We start from the raw sequence: 16,354 nt of genomic DNA on the forward strand, positions 1-16,354 counted from the left end.
CTCGTCCACGCCTCCACCACAAACTGCAAAATTTTGTTTATTTGTAGAGCGCTAGTAACGCTATTTAAACGAGTGACTTCAGTGAGTGATTTGTGTGAGTTGATAAGTTCTTGACGAGACAAAACTAAATTGATTGATTGACAGATTTCAGTCGGTGTGTAGACCCAGCAAGTGAGTACTCGCATTTGTGTTTTTATTTGATTGTTTGTTAGCTATGTACGGTGTCCGTTTACTTTGTTGCTGTAAAACATCACTTAGTAAAGTTATTATTTTCAGTGTTAATTGATCAGTCCACCAACCCGAAGGGCTGAAGAAATTAGCTAGTACTGTGTAGCCATTAATAACATTGTTTGTATTGCTAATTATAGATTATAGGCATAAGCTGTGAATCATGACAGAAGGAGATATGATGGATGAGATGATGTCTAACAATACTATGATATCTAACAACACTATGATGACAAACTCGTCCTGTACTGAACCTACAGAAGAGGTTGATTATGGTCGGGGCATCACTCTGTTAATCATAGCAATATTTGCAGTATTTGGAAATATCATGACAATTTTGGTGCTGTCAAAATTTAAAACAAGAAAGGTCCCAGATTTGCTAGTGATAGCTTTAGCTGTAAATGATCTCATAGCTACTTTTGTTCCAGTCAATATGTCAATTATATCATATTTTCGAGGAGTTAATTACTCCAAGGACAATGCGGCATGTGATTTCTTTGGTGTGATCGCTAGCTATACCAGATTCACTGCTTCACTGCTTGTCACTGTAATATCTATAGAAAGATTTCTTGCAGTCAAACGTCCTCTTTTCTATCGCCAGCACTGCACACCAAGTTTATTCAAGAAGATCTTAGTTGCAGTTTTTGTTATCAATGCAATTCTAGCATTTCCACCGGCAGTTGATCCCAATACACCAATAAATGAATATCAGGGATTCTGCTTGTTCTCATTCTCAAGGGTGTATGCCATATTCATAGCTATCTACTCACTGGTCCAATCTGCTATTGTTTTGTTCTGTTTCATATGCATTGTAATTGAGTTGTACAAGCTACACCGCAGGAGAACCAAGATGACAGCACAAAGCAATTATAACAAATACTCTTCAGCTATGCACAGAGATAACAACGTGACATTCTCAAAGCCTGGGCTTGTTTCTAAAGTGTCTGACTTCGGCAACAGAATCAAAAAAGCCGCACCTGTAGTTGGAGAATGGCTACAGTTGAGTATTGAGGCACAGTTTGCTCGTATGTTGCTGGCTGTTACAATTTTATTCTACATCAGCTGGATGCCCACAGTGGTAAGTTAACTGTTGTAAGCATTCGTGTGGCAGTTGAAATATGCTTGTGATTACCAATGTTACTTGTTTCTTGATAAGGCATCTAATGTACATCCTACACACTAGTTATAGTTGTGTCATATTTTTGTTTTCAGTATACACATGCATGCATTCTCATATCTGAAACATTAAATAATATATTTACAAGCAATGTGTGGTATGGTCGGTTTCTTACAACTTTCACTGTATTTCTTAGCACAACCACATATGTATATAGGTAGCTAAAGTGCTGAGTACTGTTCACAGGTAAGCTTGGTTTTGTTCGGTAGACCTGTTGTAACAGCCACAAGTGTGACTAGCCATAGAACATAGGTGGTCAAAGTCTAAAATACTTGAAATAGTCACATGTTGAGATTAAGCACAATACTGAGAGGAGTTCATGCAGTGTTGAAACCTGAGCTGGTTTGAAAAGGGTGATGTAACCGTATAGTTGGATCACTGGACTGGACACTACTGGAATGGACTACTGGACTGATGTTTTTTGTTTTTTATTGTATTTTTTACATTCCAGGATACAGGGTTGTGTTTGTTGTTGTTGTCTTTTCTCTCAATGCCAACTTGGTACATTCACCAAACCACCCTATTGTAGACTACTTTCTATAGCATGCCTAGTTTGAAAGCCGAATGTGTTTGCTGATAGCAAAATATGTTTTAATTCCCATGATTGATCCCCAAATGTGAACAGTATATTGAAGAGAGATACTCTGGATCAACTGCTAGATTTGCACAAAGACACAGTGTAAAAGTTTTATGTTGGTTGAGATGAATAATTTATTATATCAACTACTGTAACTGAGCATTTTAGCAAAATATACCGAGTCCACTTCAAGTTGTTATCTGACTCAGCCTGTGATTTTTATAAAGAAGTTTATATACTCATCTTGTGGTTGATAACTTTGTCAACTTACACTACCTTGTTGGGTGATGACTGACACTGAGAATTTCCAGTTATTTGCTGTCTCTGTAATATGAATGCTGTAATGATGATGAGTCCATTACTTGTGGTACCTGTACAAGTAGCTGCTACATTGTTATAATCATATCAAGTAGTGACTTCATATGTGTGCCATACCACTACCTTGTTTATGTACATGTTGGCTTAGTATCATTATAATGTGCATAGTTCTTATCTGCAAAATAGAATGATTTAGTAGAAAAGGAGAAGGCACCGAGGAGGCATTTCTAAAAAAATAACATGAAATTTCAATTAGGAAAACTAGTATATCGTCCACACCATTTCTAATAAAATAATCTTGGGACATAGTTATGACTAAACAAGAGTACGGAAGAAAGTGTAACTGCCAATGTTCCTAATAAAAGTGGTTTAAAATGTGACAGAAGACCAAAAAACACCAGTCCAGTAGTCCATTCCAGTAGTCCATTCCAGTAGTCCATTCCAGTAGTCCAGTCCAGTGCATGCTTGTGCCTTCCCTACTTTTTTCTACACTGAGGACATTTAACAGGTAAAACAAGACAATAGACTTATTATGCCCTGTAGGTATAGTTGTAATCGATATGGTAGTGTGGTAATATGACATCTGTGATGTGTCTGTTCTACCATCATAGATCTTAATGATTTACACTATGGGAAATGAAGGGATTATTTTAGATCCTGATGAAATGGAGTGCATTGAAACTATTGAAACAGTTCTCTTTTGGACTATAAGAGCAACAGTAATCAGTATTGCCCTTAACCCATTGCTGTATGGTTTCCTGGCTAAGCAGTACAGAAGTGCATACAAATATCTTCTAAGAGCTTTTTTCAGCAAATATTGTACTTGGATCGATCCACCACCGGAGAGCGTATTCTGTAAGTATACATGGTCATGTAGATAAGTAAACATGTTTTTTTAGTTGAGATACCCCTCTTTAGTGTCAAGTCATGTTTACATTTTAATGTGGCTTTTGGGCTAGCATAACACAATATCATGTCAAGCGCCACACAGATCTTGCAGGCAATACTGGCATTTGATTTATTTTTCTTACAATAGCTACAGCAATATATCTATCATGTACATCAACAGTGATGGATGTTTGTTCTATGTGTACCAATATAGTTAACTGGCAAGTAACCATGACTATGGATCTAGAAATTTTCAGAGGGGGTTTCAGGTTGAGGAAGATTTCAATAACTGTCAGGGGCAGATCCAGAATTTTTGAAAGGAGAGTTCCATTCTGGAATTGCAACTTCAGCCTAGTTTTAAGTCGAAGACCAAAAAAAATTTTTTTTAATAAAAAGGTGACTACCCGCTGTTGAACGTCGTAATGGTGATTTCAAAGTATGAAGTTTGGCCAGTACAAAAAGTCCTAATATAATACACTATATAAAATGTGATGTTATCACCCATATGAATTGTAAATAAATTAGGGGGGCACACCATTTTCAGAGGGGGTTTCAGCTGAATTGCAACCCCCCCTGTATCCCCCACTGTACACTGTATCAAACATCAGGAAAAATTTATTGCTGTATGCATTTGTAGCAGGTTGCTGTGTTAGTGTTGTAATAGTATATCCTTTGTCTGTAGTGCAAGACCGCAAGAACCATGGACAGTTGCAAAGAGACGATGAAGTTAAGCAAATTAATTTCAAGAAAATTAATACTTTTAAACCGCGATACTTTAATAGTAGCTTTTTACATGGCAGTAACTCCAATGTTTCATCATTTCCAATAGCTAATTCTCAAATTAACTACTCATTACCTGACCTAAGTGACTTACCTCAGGAAGAAGACACTGTAATTGAAGCTGAAAAGGGAGAAGCATCAACATATAGTCCAACTGGCAGTAAGTTACACTCCACCACAATTGTTAATCAAGAAACACGTCGGCCTAATGGAACAACAAAACTATCTGTTTCAGTGGAGGATTACCTACATGATGTAAGCCACAATTCACTTCAACTTGTCTCAAATCCCTTACATTCTTCTACTGAGTCAGACTTACGAATGGGTGCGTATACTAACAAAGCTGTAGCAGACGATTCATATGATAGCAGAGAACAACTACCCAGCAATGGTTTTGTGACAACAGGCACAGACAGTAACAAGAATAATACTGGCGAAGATAATGTTTAAATTTAAGTGTAATGTAACTCTGTAATAAGTATAATATTTTATGCATTTGTGTTTTATATATTTTGAATATGTAACAATGTACATAGCTATATGTGTGTATGTGTGTCTCTATACTTATGCATCTACAAGTGCTGTAACAAGTATAGCTAGCTAAGCGATCTGTAAATAGCTTGCACTGACTTTGTGGCAAGCCAAACTATCACAAACTTTGCTATATAAGGTTGCCTAAGGCTGTCACTGAGGGTATGTAGCTATATTGTGTCGTAGTGGCTAGCAAGCTGAATGTGCATGTCCCAGGTTGAGTTAGATATCATATATTGTGGTCTTCATCTATACAGGGGAAGGATTGTTTAATTAATTATAATAAATCACCATTAGCAAGATAATTCATGACATCATTACACGGTGACGTGATCACAATTTATTGATGACCACCCTATTTTTTTACAAAAAAGTGCGATCGACCGTAGTAATTTTTTGTACCACAACTTCGCAGTCGTGGTATGGCTGAAGATGTGGACGACAACATCATAGATAGCTGGGAAGATGCGGACGCTGAGGTTAGCGCTATGCCTGACCATTTGGTTTAATTATGTGATAAGGTTTGGAAGTGCTGCGCTTTAATTAGAATTTACCGCATTTCAGGAGCTGGAGCGCCGAATGGAAGAACGAAAAGCTGTGCTAGTTCCAAAGTGAGTGACCTCCAAGTCTGGTTATATAGTAAACAGTTGCACAACATTGCCATGTAACTAACTATATAGTTGTACCAAGAGTACATAATAAAAATAAGGAGGGAGAGTGTCTAACTGCCAATACAGCCTGTACAAAATCACTGCGTATTATTGAATAGACAATGATCTTTGAACAAATTAACACTTTTACTGATGATAGAGATCTGTTGATAGGTGTTGAGTGCTGTTGATAAGTGTTGAATAATGTAAAGCTTTTGCTCTACCAATGTGTGGATTGTCTATAATACGCAGTGATTTTGGCTGAAGGTGTCCTAGTTAGACACTCTCCCTCCCTATTTTTATTATGTACTCTTGGTTGTACTGGCAGCAGATTAATAACCTTTTGATTGATTGATTGTTATTAATTTATACTCCACCAATCAGCCATGGCCGTTCCTCCTTGGCAGGGACATACATACAATAGTACACCACACGATGCATACATACACAATACAATTATAACAACAAAACCTTATTGATACCTTATTTTACCATCTCAAACAAGTACCTATGATTTCCCAACAGTTACATTGGTAAACGTAAGGCAAGTTGTGTACATCAGGCTGCCAAGTGTACTGGCTTCACTAAAGTATATACCTTATTACAAAAACAATTTGTTATGTATAAATAACTGTTCATTTCAAGTAGTTTTGGTTAACATGTCTCCATATGAGTGCGGTCAAGTATATATCCCTATAAAACACTTCACTCTCTATTGTAATGTACCATTTAGTAAGCTGTTTACAGGCAAGCTGCTGTTACAACAAATGAGGCAGCAGTTGGAACTGATGATGTTGTTCCACCCGTGGAGTTTGGAAAGATGGACAACAGACTACCACTGAAGATACAAGACTCTGAACGTACCGAGTATGTGTCCCCAGTAAGTTATAGAGAGTGTAGTAACTGTAGATTGGTTGTATTTATGTAATCCTACAGTCAATTATTTAATTACAAATTTTATGTATGATAGAAAGTTATGTTTTTTAAAGTTGCTAAGTAACTTATACAGCTTCCTGAATGCTTCAATTTTGGGAATTCAAAGCTTTAAATTTCTAATGAAGAATGCTCTAGAAGATTCTATCATGTGTAGTGTACATGTGCTATGGTTAGGCATTTTTAATGGCATGTACTTCAATCGAACATGTTTTTGTACTCTCTGTGTGTGTGTTGTGTGTATGTGTGTGGTGTTGGATGGCTCCAAACTATAGTGATTTAACTGCTACATTGGTTTTGTGGCTTTCTATGAATAAATTATTAGGAAGATAGGTAGCTTTCTTCTGAAAGGATTGCTGCAGTGATTTTGTGATCTGTAGCCAAGTACATCTTTGTCAATTAGCGGGCACCCATTGCTACCTGATAGGCTCTATTAGAACTCAAATTTGAATGATTGATATCCCCACAGCCCCATAGATTAATTTTTTTAGAGTGTTTTCATGGATCAGAAATGTGATTCAGCAAAGTGCAAAGATCAATTATATTTCAATTACAGGATTGTTGATAATTACACATACAGCTGGTAAGAATGATGATGCTAGGCCCTAGGAAAAGTTTAAAGGCCTAACTAGATTGGTTGACATGATATTTCGATAGAACGGCACTGATTAAACACCCCGGTATCTTGGGATAGGATGGGGGTTGGCACCTAGATTTTCTTTGGTAATTTCACTAGCTATCGTATAAAGGAAAACAACAATTTGTTCCTACCCTTTGAAAATGTGATCCAAGTATGTGTGGGTTATCGGGTAGGCACTATATCCATATAATTTCAAAGTTATTTATTAGCCAGACAATTTTCATCGCAGATCAAAATCCTAAAAAGACCAGAAAAACAAACAGCAGAAGAATCACAGAAGAACAAGGAGATGGTCAAAGTACATAAATCACTAGCAGAACGTGAAGCAGATTATGCCTCAGCGAGGTATGTGCCTCTTTTTGTACAGTAACTAGACACTTGGTTTTACCTGTCAGGCACTTAAAATTTATGAACTACAGTGAAACAAATGCCCTCATTTTCAAATGTCCTAATTAACAGGTACCACTGTTCACACTTGAGAATGAGAGAGTCTTGCATAATCTGGACACGTGTGTCCCAAAGAATCCCTTAGACGTGGACATTTCAATAATCAGGACTTCTTTGTAATCTTCATCTTGTTGAATTTGTATAGAAAGGTGTTGTGTATCATGTAATATGTACTAGGTTACCTTTTGGCTAGGAAATTTACTTAGATTGCTAGGACCAAAGGTCTGGGAATTTTTCTACATTCAACCTACTTAGTTCCAACCCTTCTTATGTGCATTGTAAATGGGAGCTGTTGTACAGCTGTTCTTTGTAACTTTCTGTTCTTTGTCTTCCACTAATAGAGAGAGAATTTTAGGCTCAGATAGTTTGGATAGTAGTAAACAAACAACGCAATCGTCAAAGAAAATCATCAAGCCACGTCAAGAGTCAAATCAAACACCCGATGATGTCATTCGCCACCCAAAGTAGGCTCTCATTTTTTACATGAAAATATGTTTACATATTTTGGTTTCTTTTGTTTAGGGGACCAGACGGATCCAGGGGATTTAGCTCACAATCAGAACAACAACAACACACAAAACAGAAAAGCACCAAAAACTCAAAAAAATAATATTATTTTCCATACAATTATTGTGACCACTCAATGAATTATCATATCATTAAATGGAGTTTAGTCCACTTCAATCTAAATTTTGTTGTCTCCCTCCTGTCTACAAGTGAGAAACAGTAGTCATAAAGCATAGCGCCAAAAACTATCTAATAAAGAAAAAGTAGTATTTAAGATTTGTCATATTTAAGTAGTTAACTAAGATATTTAACGATTTTAAGCAGAAACGCTTTTGTTCTTAAGTAAATCCACACGTGGTTTTAGGGAGAAACAGTAAGACACTATGAAAGGAAAGGTATGACGCTTGTTTAGAAATTAGGAAATAGTGTCATTTTTTAACGTACAGGATAAAGCGTCGGGTTCTGACGATGGAGGTCGCAAGAAAGAGACTGACCAAGTGGCTAAACATATGCGATTCACAATCACTACGAAGAAAGCGATAATCAAAGGTGAAAACGTTGAATACTTCCCAGGTAAGAGAAGGCAAGTAAACAAACCCCGTTACAGCGCCAGTATTGGTCTCACGTGATACCACACTTGTGTTGAGAAATCAAATGGCACTTCTGGAATTAGAAATTTTCATGTGGTCAAAAGACAAATGCAATCAAGACACATGGTAGTGTGTTGTGCAGCCGAAGAAGCTGGCACACCACACCATGAGTATACTGACAGGAACAAAAAAGCGCCACATATGTAGCTCTGTGATCCCTAAACTGATTGAAAATGATTTTGCTGTAGAGATGCCCGCCAGGTAGGGGAGTCCACATGCCATATTTTGAAGGAAATCACCCCAGCTATATATTTCTGATATACAAGTGGCCAAAGTTGTGGTTTTTTCCTTCATTTCTTTTTTGCACGCTTTGCAAAATCTGCCACAAAACACAAATGTGTACTCCAATCAAGCTGAAATTGGCACACTTTAAGGAGTTATTGAAGTAAATCTCATTACCAGTTTTGGTAGAAAATTATTTGCGTAAAATAATATCATACTTCCGTCTTGCATGCCTACAGGGTAAACCACTTCAAGAAACCAGTTAAAAATTGGTCTGTAGGTAGATTAACCATCGTTTGTGGTTTGAGAAATCAAAATTAAGACCACGAAAAAAATCAACAGTGTATAACAGTCATATCATCACGTTCTGTTTATTAAAAAAAAAAACAATAGTTGCAAGGTAAACCGCTTATAGGAATGGGCTGAATGTGGATTAATCATTTTAGAATAACTTTTCGGTGGTTTAGAATTCAAAATTTAAGAGCACTGAGTTCTGCAAAAACCAACTGTGTAACAAATGCTTGGTTGAGATACTCTAATAGTGCAGTCTACCTATTAGAACATTCAGTAAGTAGCAAGTCATCCTGTAGAGAGCTCAGCTACAATCAAGTAACCATGTAGACAGTTCAGCTATGTTACAAGTCACCTCATAGAGGGATCAAAGAGATCAGCTACAGTCAAGTCACCATGTGGAGAGTTCAGCCACCGGCAATTCACCCTGTGAAAATTTAAACTACGAACAAATCTCCCTGTGGAGAGCTCAATTACAATCGAGTCACCCTGTAGAGAGTTGAGGATAAATACACATACAAAAGAGTGTTATAAAAATACGCACATAGTTATTTGCACATAACTTCTTTTGTCTTGTTCCTGTAGTAAAGGAAGACAAGAAGTTGTAAAGCTGGCAGTGAGGGCCAACTTTGGTGTATGCAATTACAAAAATAAGTGATATCTAAACCAACACAGCCAAGTTGTGAAAAAAAAGGTGCAGCCCACCAAAAAAAAGAAAAGGCTAGGATGAAAAACGATGTGAAATCAAAGGTGGCACCAAGAAATGAATGTGAGATATCTACCAAAACAGCCAAGCTGTGAAGAAAGGTTCACCCTCCAAAAAGCCTGTGTGAAAAAAGATGTGAAAATCAAAGGTGGTAGTCTGCATTGATGTGGTACAATCACTTAATGTTGGGTAAAAATGATCATTGCAGCCATTTCTTGGCCGCCACTTTTTGTTTCACATCTTTTCACCCTGGCTTTTGGGCGCCGCACCCTTTTGCACAACTTGGTTGTTTTGGTTTAGATAAGGTGTACCACAATGGCACAATCGATACTTTTAGTATAACAGAAAAATGAATTTAATTTTACAACAACAAAAAAACACTAGAATTCAGTGAAGAGTCAAGTGTAATTATTTTGGTTTACTGTAGTATTTTCGAGGAGTTAAGATCAGAGTACATGATATATTGGAGTGTCACCTCCTTGTTTAATAGAGGTTGGCAAATCAGGTATCGGTATGCTATTTTTTTTACAGACTTTCAGGTACAAGCTTAAGTCCTAAACAGTGACAGCACAAACCTGATAGCAACATAAAGGATAAGATGCCATGGAATCCCTTATGTGCCATCTAGTTTATATTGATGTCATCACACCCTGAGTAATAAATAGTACCAGGAGAGCCAACAACCTGTGTGGGTATTATAATTTGTTTGGCAGTCAGTCAGTTGTATTGCTATTCCTGGTCTAACTTTCTAATGGTTGAGGTGTATGAATAGACTTGTTATACCAAACTTGTATGGTTTATAGTGTACTTGTTGAGGTATGTGCCATTGTGACTATAAGTTTATATAGGTCCTCATGGGCATGAGGGTTTTGCCTGATATGTATGCCCAACTGCCCGAGGGCATATGTACAGGCAAAGCTCAAATGCCCCGTGTTACAGCTAATATGTAACACTTGGCAGGCTGATAGCCTGTACAGGGTGATCAATCACCCACTGAATGTATTATATATGCATACCTAAAATTTTTGATTATGTATCAGCAGCTAGTATGTTCTGGTTACATTCGGTTACGATGAACGGACATATCCTAGAGATATCACGCAGAATTTCAGTTACGCGAGTTTAATGTTTTAATCAATGCTATTGAATCGTTTATGGAAAAAGTACGGCGTTCACTAAAGGCCTAGGTAGGTAAGCTTGCTTATAGAGTGGGTACTCCATGCAGAGTGGCAGCTTCGTGATGGGGGTGTGTCCGCATTCAAAAACGTGCGGAAGTGGTCAGTGAATAAGCTATAGCACTAGTTCTCACCTTAGCCCAATGTTTTTCAACTCGTAGAATGGCGAGGATAACAAAACACTCTCCGGCGAGGATAACAAAACACTCTCCGTCTGGGTGGTTTTCATGGCAAAATCCAATTCATGCATTCTAATTACGTGAGTATTAATCGTTCCCCACAATCGATTTCTGCCTTAACATCTATATAATCACTGCCCAGTTGTAGCCCCTGGCGGTTCCTTTGATCTGAGGTGCGAAAGTGTTACATGCACTAGATATTGTTGCATTGTAGGGTCCTCAGAACACCTGTGACTGTTCAATTAGAGATGTTGTGTGTTTTATAGTGTGTGTTCTATTAGAGGACATTGTGTATGTGAATCAATGGGCTTTAGTTGTTGGAACAAATTCAACACTTTTGTCTAGCTCCAAGGAACAAAGGTGTTCAATAGCTGAGGATCCATATTCAGTCCGTGTACCAGCTTTATACCGAATAGTATCCCTATATCATTGCTACTGTGTATTCAACTATTTTATGTTGTAGTAAAATTTGTAGTAGCATTTAATCTACTTGACTTGTTTTGAAGGTTCTAAAGCTGTCGATTGTCTCATGGATTCTAAATGGGCTGAGCAAGTTGACGAGCCCATAGCAGAGTTTATACCTTACTTGGGTAGTAGAGTGATTGCCACTGAGTTTTGCCAAAGGTAAGCAGACTTGAAATCATCTCCATGCGGTGTAGGGTATCAAAACCCTTGTGCACATATGTACTATGAGATGAGACTATATTCTCTGTGAGTGTTGTATGTTCTATTAGAGCGTTTGTGTTAGTCTGTGTACCTGTTACATGGAAGGAGCATAGTTAGCTTCTTGTGTAACATTAACAAGTACACAGAAAAATTAGGAATTGTAAATTTGGTAGGGATTGATTATGGGAATGAAAAGTAGCGAAACAATTAGGGTCTCCCGAAGATGACATTTTTATTGGGATTAAATGTCCAATAGTATATATTCAGGTGTAGGCGATCTCACTACTTTTTTTATTTCTATGATCAAACTTAAAATTCCTATACTTGCTTGTTTACTTTTTTGTAACATTATTATGACTGGTGAACCCGTGCATACAGCATCAAAAGAATTCGTCTGAACACACGCCCCAACTATCAATTACTAAAGAAGTGACTATTGCACTTCATTTTCAGCTGTGTTTAGACAGCATTATAAACGAAGAACAGGACAAGAGGCACCTTTGCAATCAATCCATTTAGTACAGTCAATTTCCGGTGGGTTGTCCACATAAATCCGAATGCAAAAATATCACATGCATAGAAATAACCAATGAAACTTCACGCTGTCTGCCCTAGGGACGGACACACTAAAGGCTACTGTTCTCATCAGTTACTTTCAGGCACATAACTTTTCTGAATTTGTTTCCCTGGTCAACCAGGGGGTTAGACTTTCTGACAAAGAAAGCAGAAACCAGCTTCACAATACCTCAATGGCACCTTGGCAGTATTGGTTAAGTATAACCAAGTGCCTTCAGTCGACCCAAAATACTTGTAATAAGTTGCTATGAATTTAAAAATATATATATTTAGTGGAATTTTCTATTGCCTGACTCACTGACTTACTTACTAATGCCGTGACTCAGTAACAGCTAAGACTTGATTTTTACGTCGCCGACTGGTGCTTTTTGGCATACCACAGTAGGTAAAATGCACACACCATAGACTTACCTTTGTCCTCCTTTGTGTCCCACACTCTCACTGCTCTTCACTGACAGCACAAGGCGTTGATTTGTGGTAGCACACGATGGCTATACCCATCATGTTTTTGTGTGCAAGATGTTGCATCATACTTACCAAGGTAACAACAACTATAACACATTGTGTTTGTTATGGTGTATCTCGATACCATTTTTGTGCATCTATATCAGGTTGAATTTCTCGATATTTTTGAAATATTTCCCATCCCTATAGTTAGCCAAGTAATAATTACTATTTAATTTGTTAAATAAGGTAACTTAGCTCTGTGTGTCTGTGTGTGTGTGTTTGGTTGGTTGATTCAACGTGTAGGTTGATTGAGATGAGATACATCTCAAGAGTTAATAAGGTGGAGGTGAAAGGGAAGGAGGAGAGAGAAGCTGAAGCAGCCGTAGCAAAGAAGGGAGGTGGTAAAAAGAAAGAAAATGTTAATGCATCACCTCGGGCATCACCACGGGCATCACCACGGGCAAAGAACACAGACCGAGATGAGGATGGGAAGAAGAAAAAGAGAAAGTTTCGCTTACAACCACATGAGCATCAGAAGTTTATCGATTCCAGTGAAGATGTAAGCCAAGTTTTCTGTTTGAATATTACATCAGGAGCATATAAACAATTCTATGCATGTTCTTTTCTGTTTGGTTGTGTATGTTGTAGTGTTATGAAGCTAATGCAATCTTTCAAGATACATATATATGTGTGTGTATGTAGTTCTACGTTTGGCACTATAATCCACCCAGCAAGCAAAGTTACTTTGTCGGCATTTTAGTTTGTAAGTTTGTGCTGTGTTCAGCATAACGTGTTCATTATGTTTACTCGTTTGTGTTGTGTAGTAATTGGAGCAGCTGCTGCCACCCTCTACCCAATTTGGCCTCAGTCGTCACAACAAGTAATATATTATGGGTCTTGGCTACTCCTGTCTCTTTTAGGTGGACTAATTGGTATCTTTATTGGTAAGTGTGTATCTGGCAAAAGTTTTAAAACATAAAATTCTAATATGATATAGGCTATTCCGAACTAAATTTACTGTTACTTAATGCACTGTTGTTGGGTTTAAGAAACTACAGCATTTATTAACTTTGATATACTGAACATAGATCACTGTAATACAGCATACACAGTAGGAGATTATATTTTATTCTTGTCTACAGTTAGATTGATACTGTTCTCTCTCGTGTGGTGTTGCACTATGGGGAGGATACATTTCTGGTTATTTCCCAACTTAAACGAAGACTTGGGAGTAATAGAATCATTCAAGCCCCTTTATTCTATCAAGAAGCGGAAAACAAAGAAATCAAAGAAAGCCAAACAGTCGACTGACACTAATGAGCCTTCTAATACAGACGAAGTTACTGGGACAGAAACAGCTAAAGAAAACCAGAAGACCTCGGATGACACTTAATAGAATATTAAGTAATAAAATAAATGGATCATAGACACTTTACATTGTACAGAACATATTTTGCTAGAAGTGTTATTCACTAAATATCATGACATTGCTTCTATTTAGATCAGTTTACAGTAGGCGTATATAAGTTAAAATGTGTTGTACTATTAAGTTACACACACCAAATTACTCAACTTAAATTTGGAGACTGATAACACAAGTCTCATTGATAAGGTACTAATAAGAGTTAATCTTGGTACTAAAATATGGCCAGTGAATGATTATAGTAGCATTAATGTGAAATTCATGTTAGCTATATATATTTGGAGCCCACTTGGTCGCCGTACACAAGTCTTTGTATGGTAGTATGGTTGTACCGTGCAATATCTGTTACGTAACAATTATATTTTCATTGTAGGATACATTTTTATAGTTCATGAATAATATAAGTAGTTGCATACACACCACTGAGGAATGTGAGGTTGTGACTCTTCACATACTATACGGCTTCCTTGTGTGTACATACAAGGACATCTATACTGGATGCCTTCAGTGTGCCAATGTCAGCAGATTGAGGACGTGTCACTGCAATAACACTGTTGTTGTGTTGATGTTTTATGTGAGAGTATATATAGATGAATGGCTGTTTAATCCACATCCAGAATACACCAAAGTCAGATGTGCAGTATAGTAGTAGAATTCCCATTGACAATTTGACAGTGTCTTTTAAGTACTGAAGAGCCAGCCAAGCATCTTTATTGTCATTTAATGTACTGACACAGTTTGTTAAGAGGATTTTGGATAGAATGACAAGTAAAATAACTTGAAGAATTGCAACAGCCACTCCAAGGAATGCAGTTCCATAACAAATTTTTGAAATTTTAACAATGGCTCTCGTTTGTAGGTCTGTCAATTTCCCTCTGAAATAGAATGGCTGTGGTCCATTGTTAGTTGATTTAGATTTTTTTGTTGGTTTAACTGAAAATGAAGTCAACGTTGAACGTCGTGCTGTTTTCGTGATGGTGCTCGTCACATTCCAAGCTGCAATTATGTACGCAAGACAAACAACTAGTCCAAATAGAATGAAATACACAATACAAATGATGATGCTTATGATGCCGGGGTACACAAAAACATTGGCAATTATTAGAACTACAATAGCAATTATGTAATTCAAGAAGGAAAATGGTACAATAAATCTTAATTTATCAAATACTGAATCTCGTACAATCTGAACGCTTGACCACAATGTAAAAAATTCCATGGTATATGCGACGGTGATGCTCGGTAGTGAGAGAGAGTCTAAAAACATCCACGGAATGTGGCAGCTTTCACAACTAAGATAGTTACTAACATAAAATGGATCCATCAAGAAAAATAAGAATCTTGAATAGCCCAGTATGACCAGCAGTACATTGATACACACCAGAGATGACACTATTTTCTTGTCAAGATCTCTGATTGCTCTACCTTGTAAATCCTTGCGCATCAGTACCAACAGGCTAGCTGTTCCCAGTATAAAGAAAGCTGCAGCAAATGTTACAATATATATGTAAAAGGCTGTAAGCCATCCATCATTTAAGTGTCCCCAATTGTCAAATATATTGTCTCTGTTAGGATAAGCTAACTGTAGTACCTCTTTAGCTGAGTTCAAATCATTTGCTGTATACACCAACCTTCCAGAGAGATTGTAAGGGGCACAGCCATCACTGCTGCTAGAGAAATTCATCATAGTAACAAATTCCAACTATTAAACTACATAACTACTCATGTTACACTGAGCTATGATTTTTATAGGGTTATTCAAATGAAGTCTTACATGACAATCCTATCATATATGGTAGTAAGGGTATGTTTAAATTACATCAGCATTTTCCGTTTCATGTTTGTACATGTCATGACTCGTATGGTCTCCCTTAGCAGATTGAATATACATGTCTAGTTAGAAGCTGCACATGTTTTCACATTTATTTCTATGTGTTATTTAGTGAGTAGCATCCCATGACTGTTATGTACACTAATATAATATTCTTGACTAGAATTTGAGGTAACAGAGTTGTAGCAAGGTGTTTAGCTAGCCACATTCCCACAAACTTTGGAACTTAATTTTATTTCAGTGGTAGTTAACACATAATGTATTCTGTAGCTATGGGTACAATAGATTATAGTAAATGTTGCATGCACAACTATAACACTTACTTAGTTACATACTTTAGGTGTGTGCACTTGTTTACCAAATGTGACTAGCCACCATTTATGGTCATGGCATATGCAAACCATAGGAATGGTACTTATACAAATCTATGAATTGACCTACACAAAGTATTTATAGCGGAATTTGCGTATGCATGCACGAGTTGGGAAGCACAATTCAGACATGCTATATAT

General features: G+C 37.2%; 4 protein-coding genes across 5 annotated transcripts; 3 read left to right on the forward strand and 1 right to left on the reverse strand.

The window, feature by feature from the left end:
* Positions 1–10: 10 nt before the first annotated feature.
* Positions 11–4,546, forward strand: LOC136243758 (octopamine receptor beta-2R-like). The gene is made up of 4 exons (XM_066035364.1): positions 11–171; positions 369–1,306; positions 2,912–3,155; positions 3,871–4,546. Exons 2-4 carry the CDS (start codon positions 392–394, stop codon positions 4,416–4,418), a joined length of 1,707 nt encoding a protein of 568 aa, XP_065891436.1. The 5' UTR covers positions 11–171; positions 369–391; the 3' UTR covers positions 4,419–4,546.
* A 292-nt stretch (positions 4,547–4,838) lies between these two features.
* On the forward strand, positions 4,839–7,859 carry LOC136243760 (SUZ RNA-binding domain-containing-like). 2 transcript variants are annotated; one of them, XM_066035366.1, is made up of 6 exons: positions 4,840–4,978; positions 5,064–5,110; positions 5,897–6,029; positions 6,952–7,067; positions 7,511–7,633; positions 7,692–7,859. In XM_066035366.1, the coding sequence occupies exons 1-6, from the start codon at positions 4,922–4,924 to the stop codon at positions 7,777–7,779; spliced, it is 564 nt and encodes a 187-aa protein (XP_065891438.1). In that variant the 5' UTR covers positions 4,840–4,921; the 3' UTR covers positions 7,780–7,859. The 2 variants fall into 2 exon arrangements, with proteins under 2 accessions (XP_065891439.1, XP_065891438.1); XM_066035367.1 differs by lacking the exons at positions 7,511–7,633; positions 7,692–7,859 and adding an exon at positions 7,182–7,455 and having other exon boundaries at positions 4,839–4,978.
* Positions 7,860–7,960: 101 nt separating this feature from the next.
* LOC136243761 (translocation protein SEC62-like) lies at positions 7,961–14,098 on the forward strand. The gene is made up of 7 exons (XM_066035368.1): positions 7,961–8,071; positions 8,123–8,249; positions 11,406–11,523; positions 12,892–13,147; positions 13,291–13,351; positions 13,413–13,532; positions 13,731–14,098. Exons 1-7 carry the CDS (start codon positions 8,060–8,062, stop codon positions 13,979–13,981), a joined length of 945 nt encoding a protein of 314 aa, XP_065891440.1. The 5' UTR covers positions 7,961–8,059; the 3' UTR covers positions 13,982–14,098.
* Positions 14,099–14,367: 269 nt separating this feature from the next.
* LOC136243762 (uncharacterized) lies at positions 14,368–15,749 on the reverse strand. The gene has a single exon (XM_066035369.1). It carries the CDS (start codon positions 15,696–15,698, stop codon positions 14,466–14,468), a length of 1,233 nt encoding a protein of 410 aa, XP_065891441.1. The 5' UTR covers positions 15,699–15,749; the 3' UTR covers positions 14,368–14,465.
* Positions 15,750–16,354: the final 605 nt, after the last annotated feature.

The sequence above is a fragment of the Dysidea avara genome, chromosome 13 (assembly GCF_963678975.1).
Source record: "Dysidea avara chromosome 13, odDysAvar1.4, whole genome shotgun sequence".
NCBI lineage: Eukaryota > Metazoa > Porifera > Demospongiae > Dictyoceratida > Dysideidae > Dysidea > Dysidea avara.

Coding starts and splice junctions, on each gene's coding strand:
- LOC136243761 (XM_066035368.1), top strand. Junction 11,524..12,891: donor GCCACTGAGTTTTGCCAAAG/GTAAGCAGACTT, acceptor TTCAACGTGTAG/GTTGATTGAGATGAGATACA. Junction 13,352..13,412: donor CTTTGTCGGCATTTTAGTTT/GTAAGTTTGTGC, acceptor TGTGTTGTGTAG/TAATTGGAGCAGCTGCTGCC.
- LOC136243762 (XM_066035369.1), bottom strand. CDS start 15,698: ATGATGAATTTCTCTAGCAGCAGTGATGGCTGTGCCCCTTACAATCTC.
- LOC136243760 (XM_066035366.1), top strand. CDS start 4,922: ATGGCTGAAGATGTGGACGACAACATCATAGATAGCTGGGAAGATGCG. Junction 5,111..5,896: donor AAAGCTGTGCTAGTTCCAAA/GTGAGTGACCTC, acceptor AGCTGTTTACAG/GCAAGCTGCTGTTACAACAA. Junction 7,068..7,510: donor GCAGATTATGCCTCAGCGAG/GTATGTGCCTCT, acceptor TTCCACTAATAG/AGAGAGAATTTTAGGCTCAG.
- LOC136243758 (XM_066035364.1), top strand. CDS start 392: ATGACAGAAGGAGATATGATGGATGAGATGATGTCTAACAATACTATG. Junction 1,307..2,911: donor TCAGCTGGATGCCCACAGTG/GTAAGTTAACTG, acceptor CTACCATCATAG/ATCTTAATGATTTACACTAT. Junction 3,156..3,870: donor ACCACCGGAGAGCGTATTCT/GTAAGTATACAT, acceptor CTTTGTCTGTAG/TGCAAGACCGCAAGAACCAT.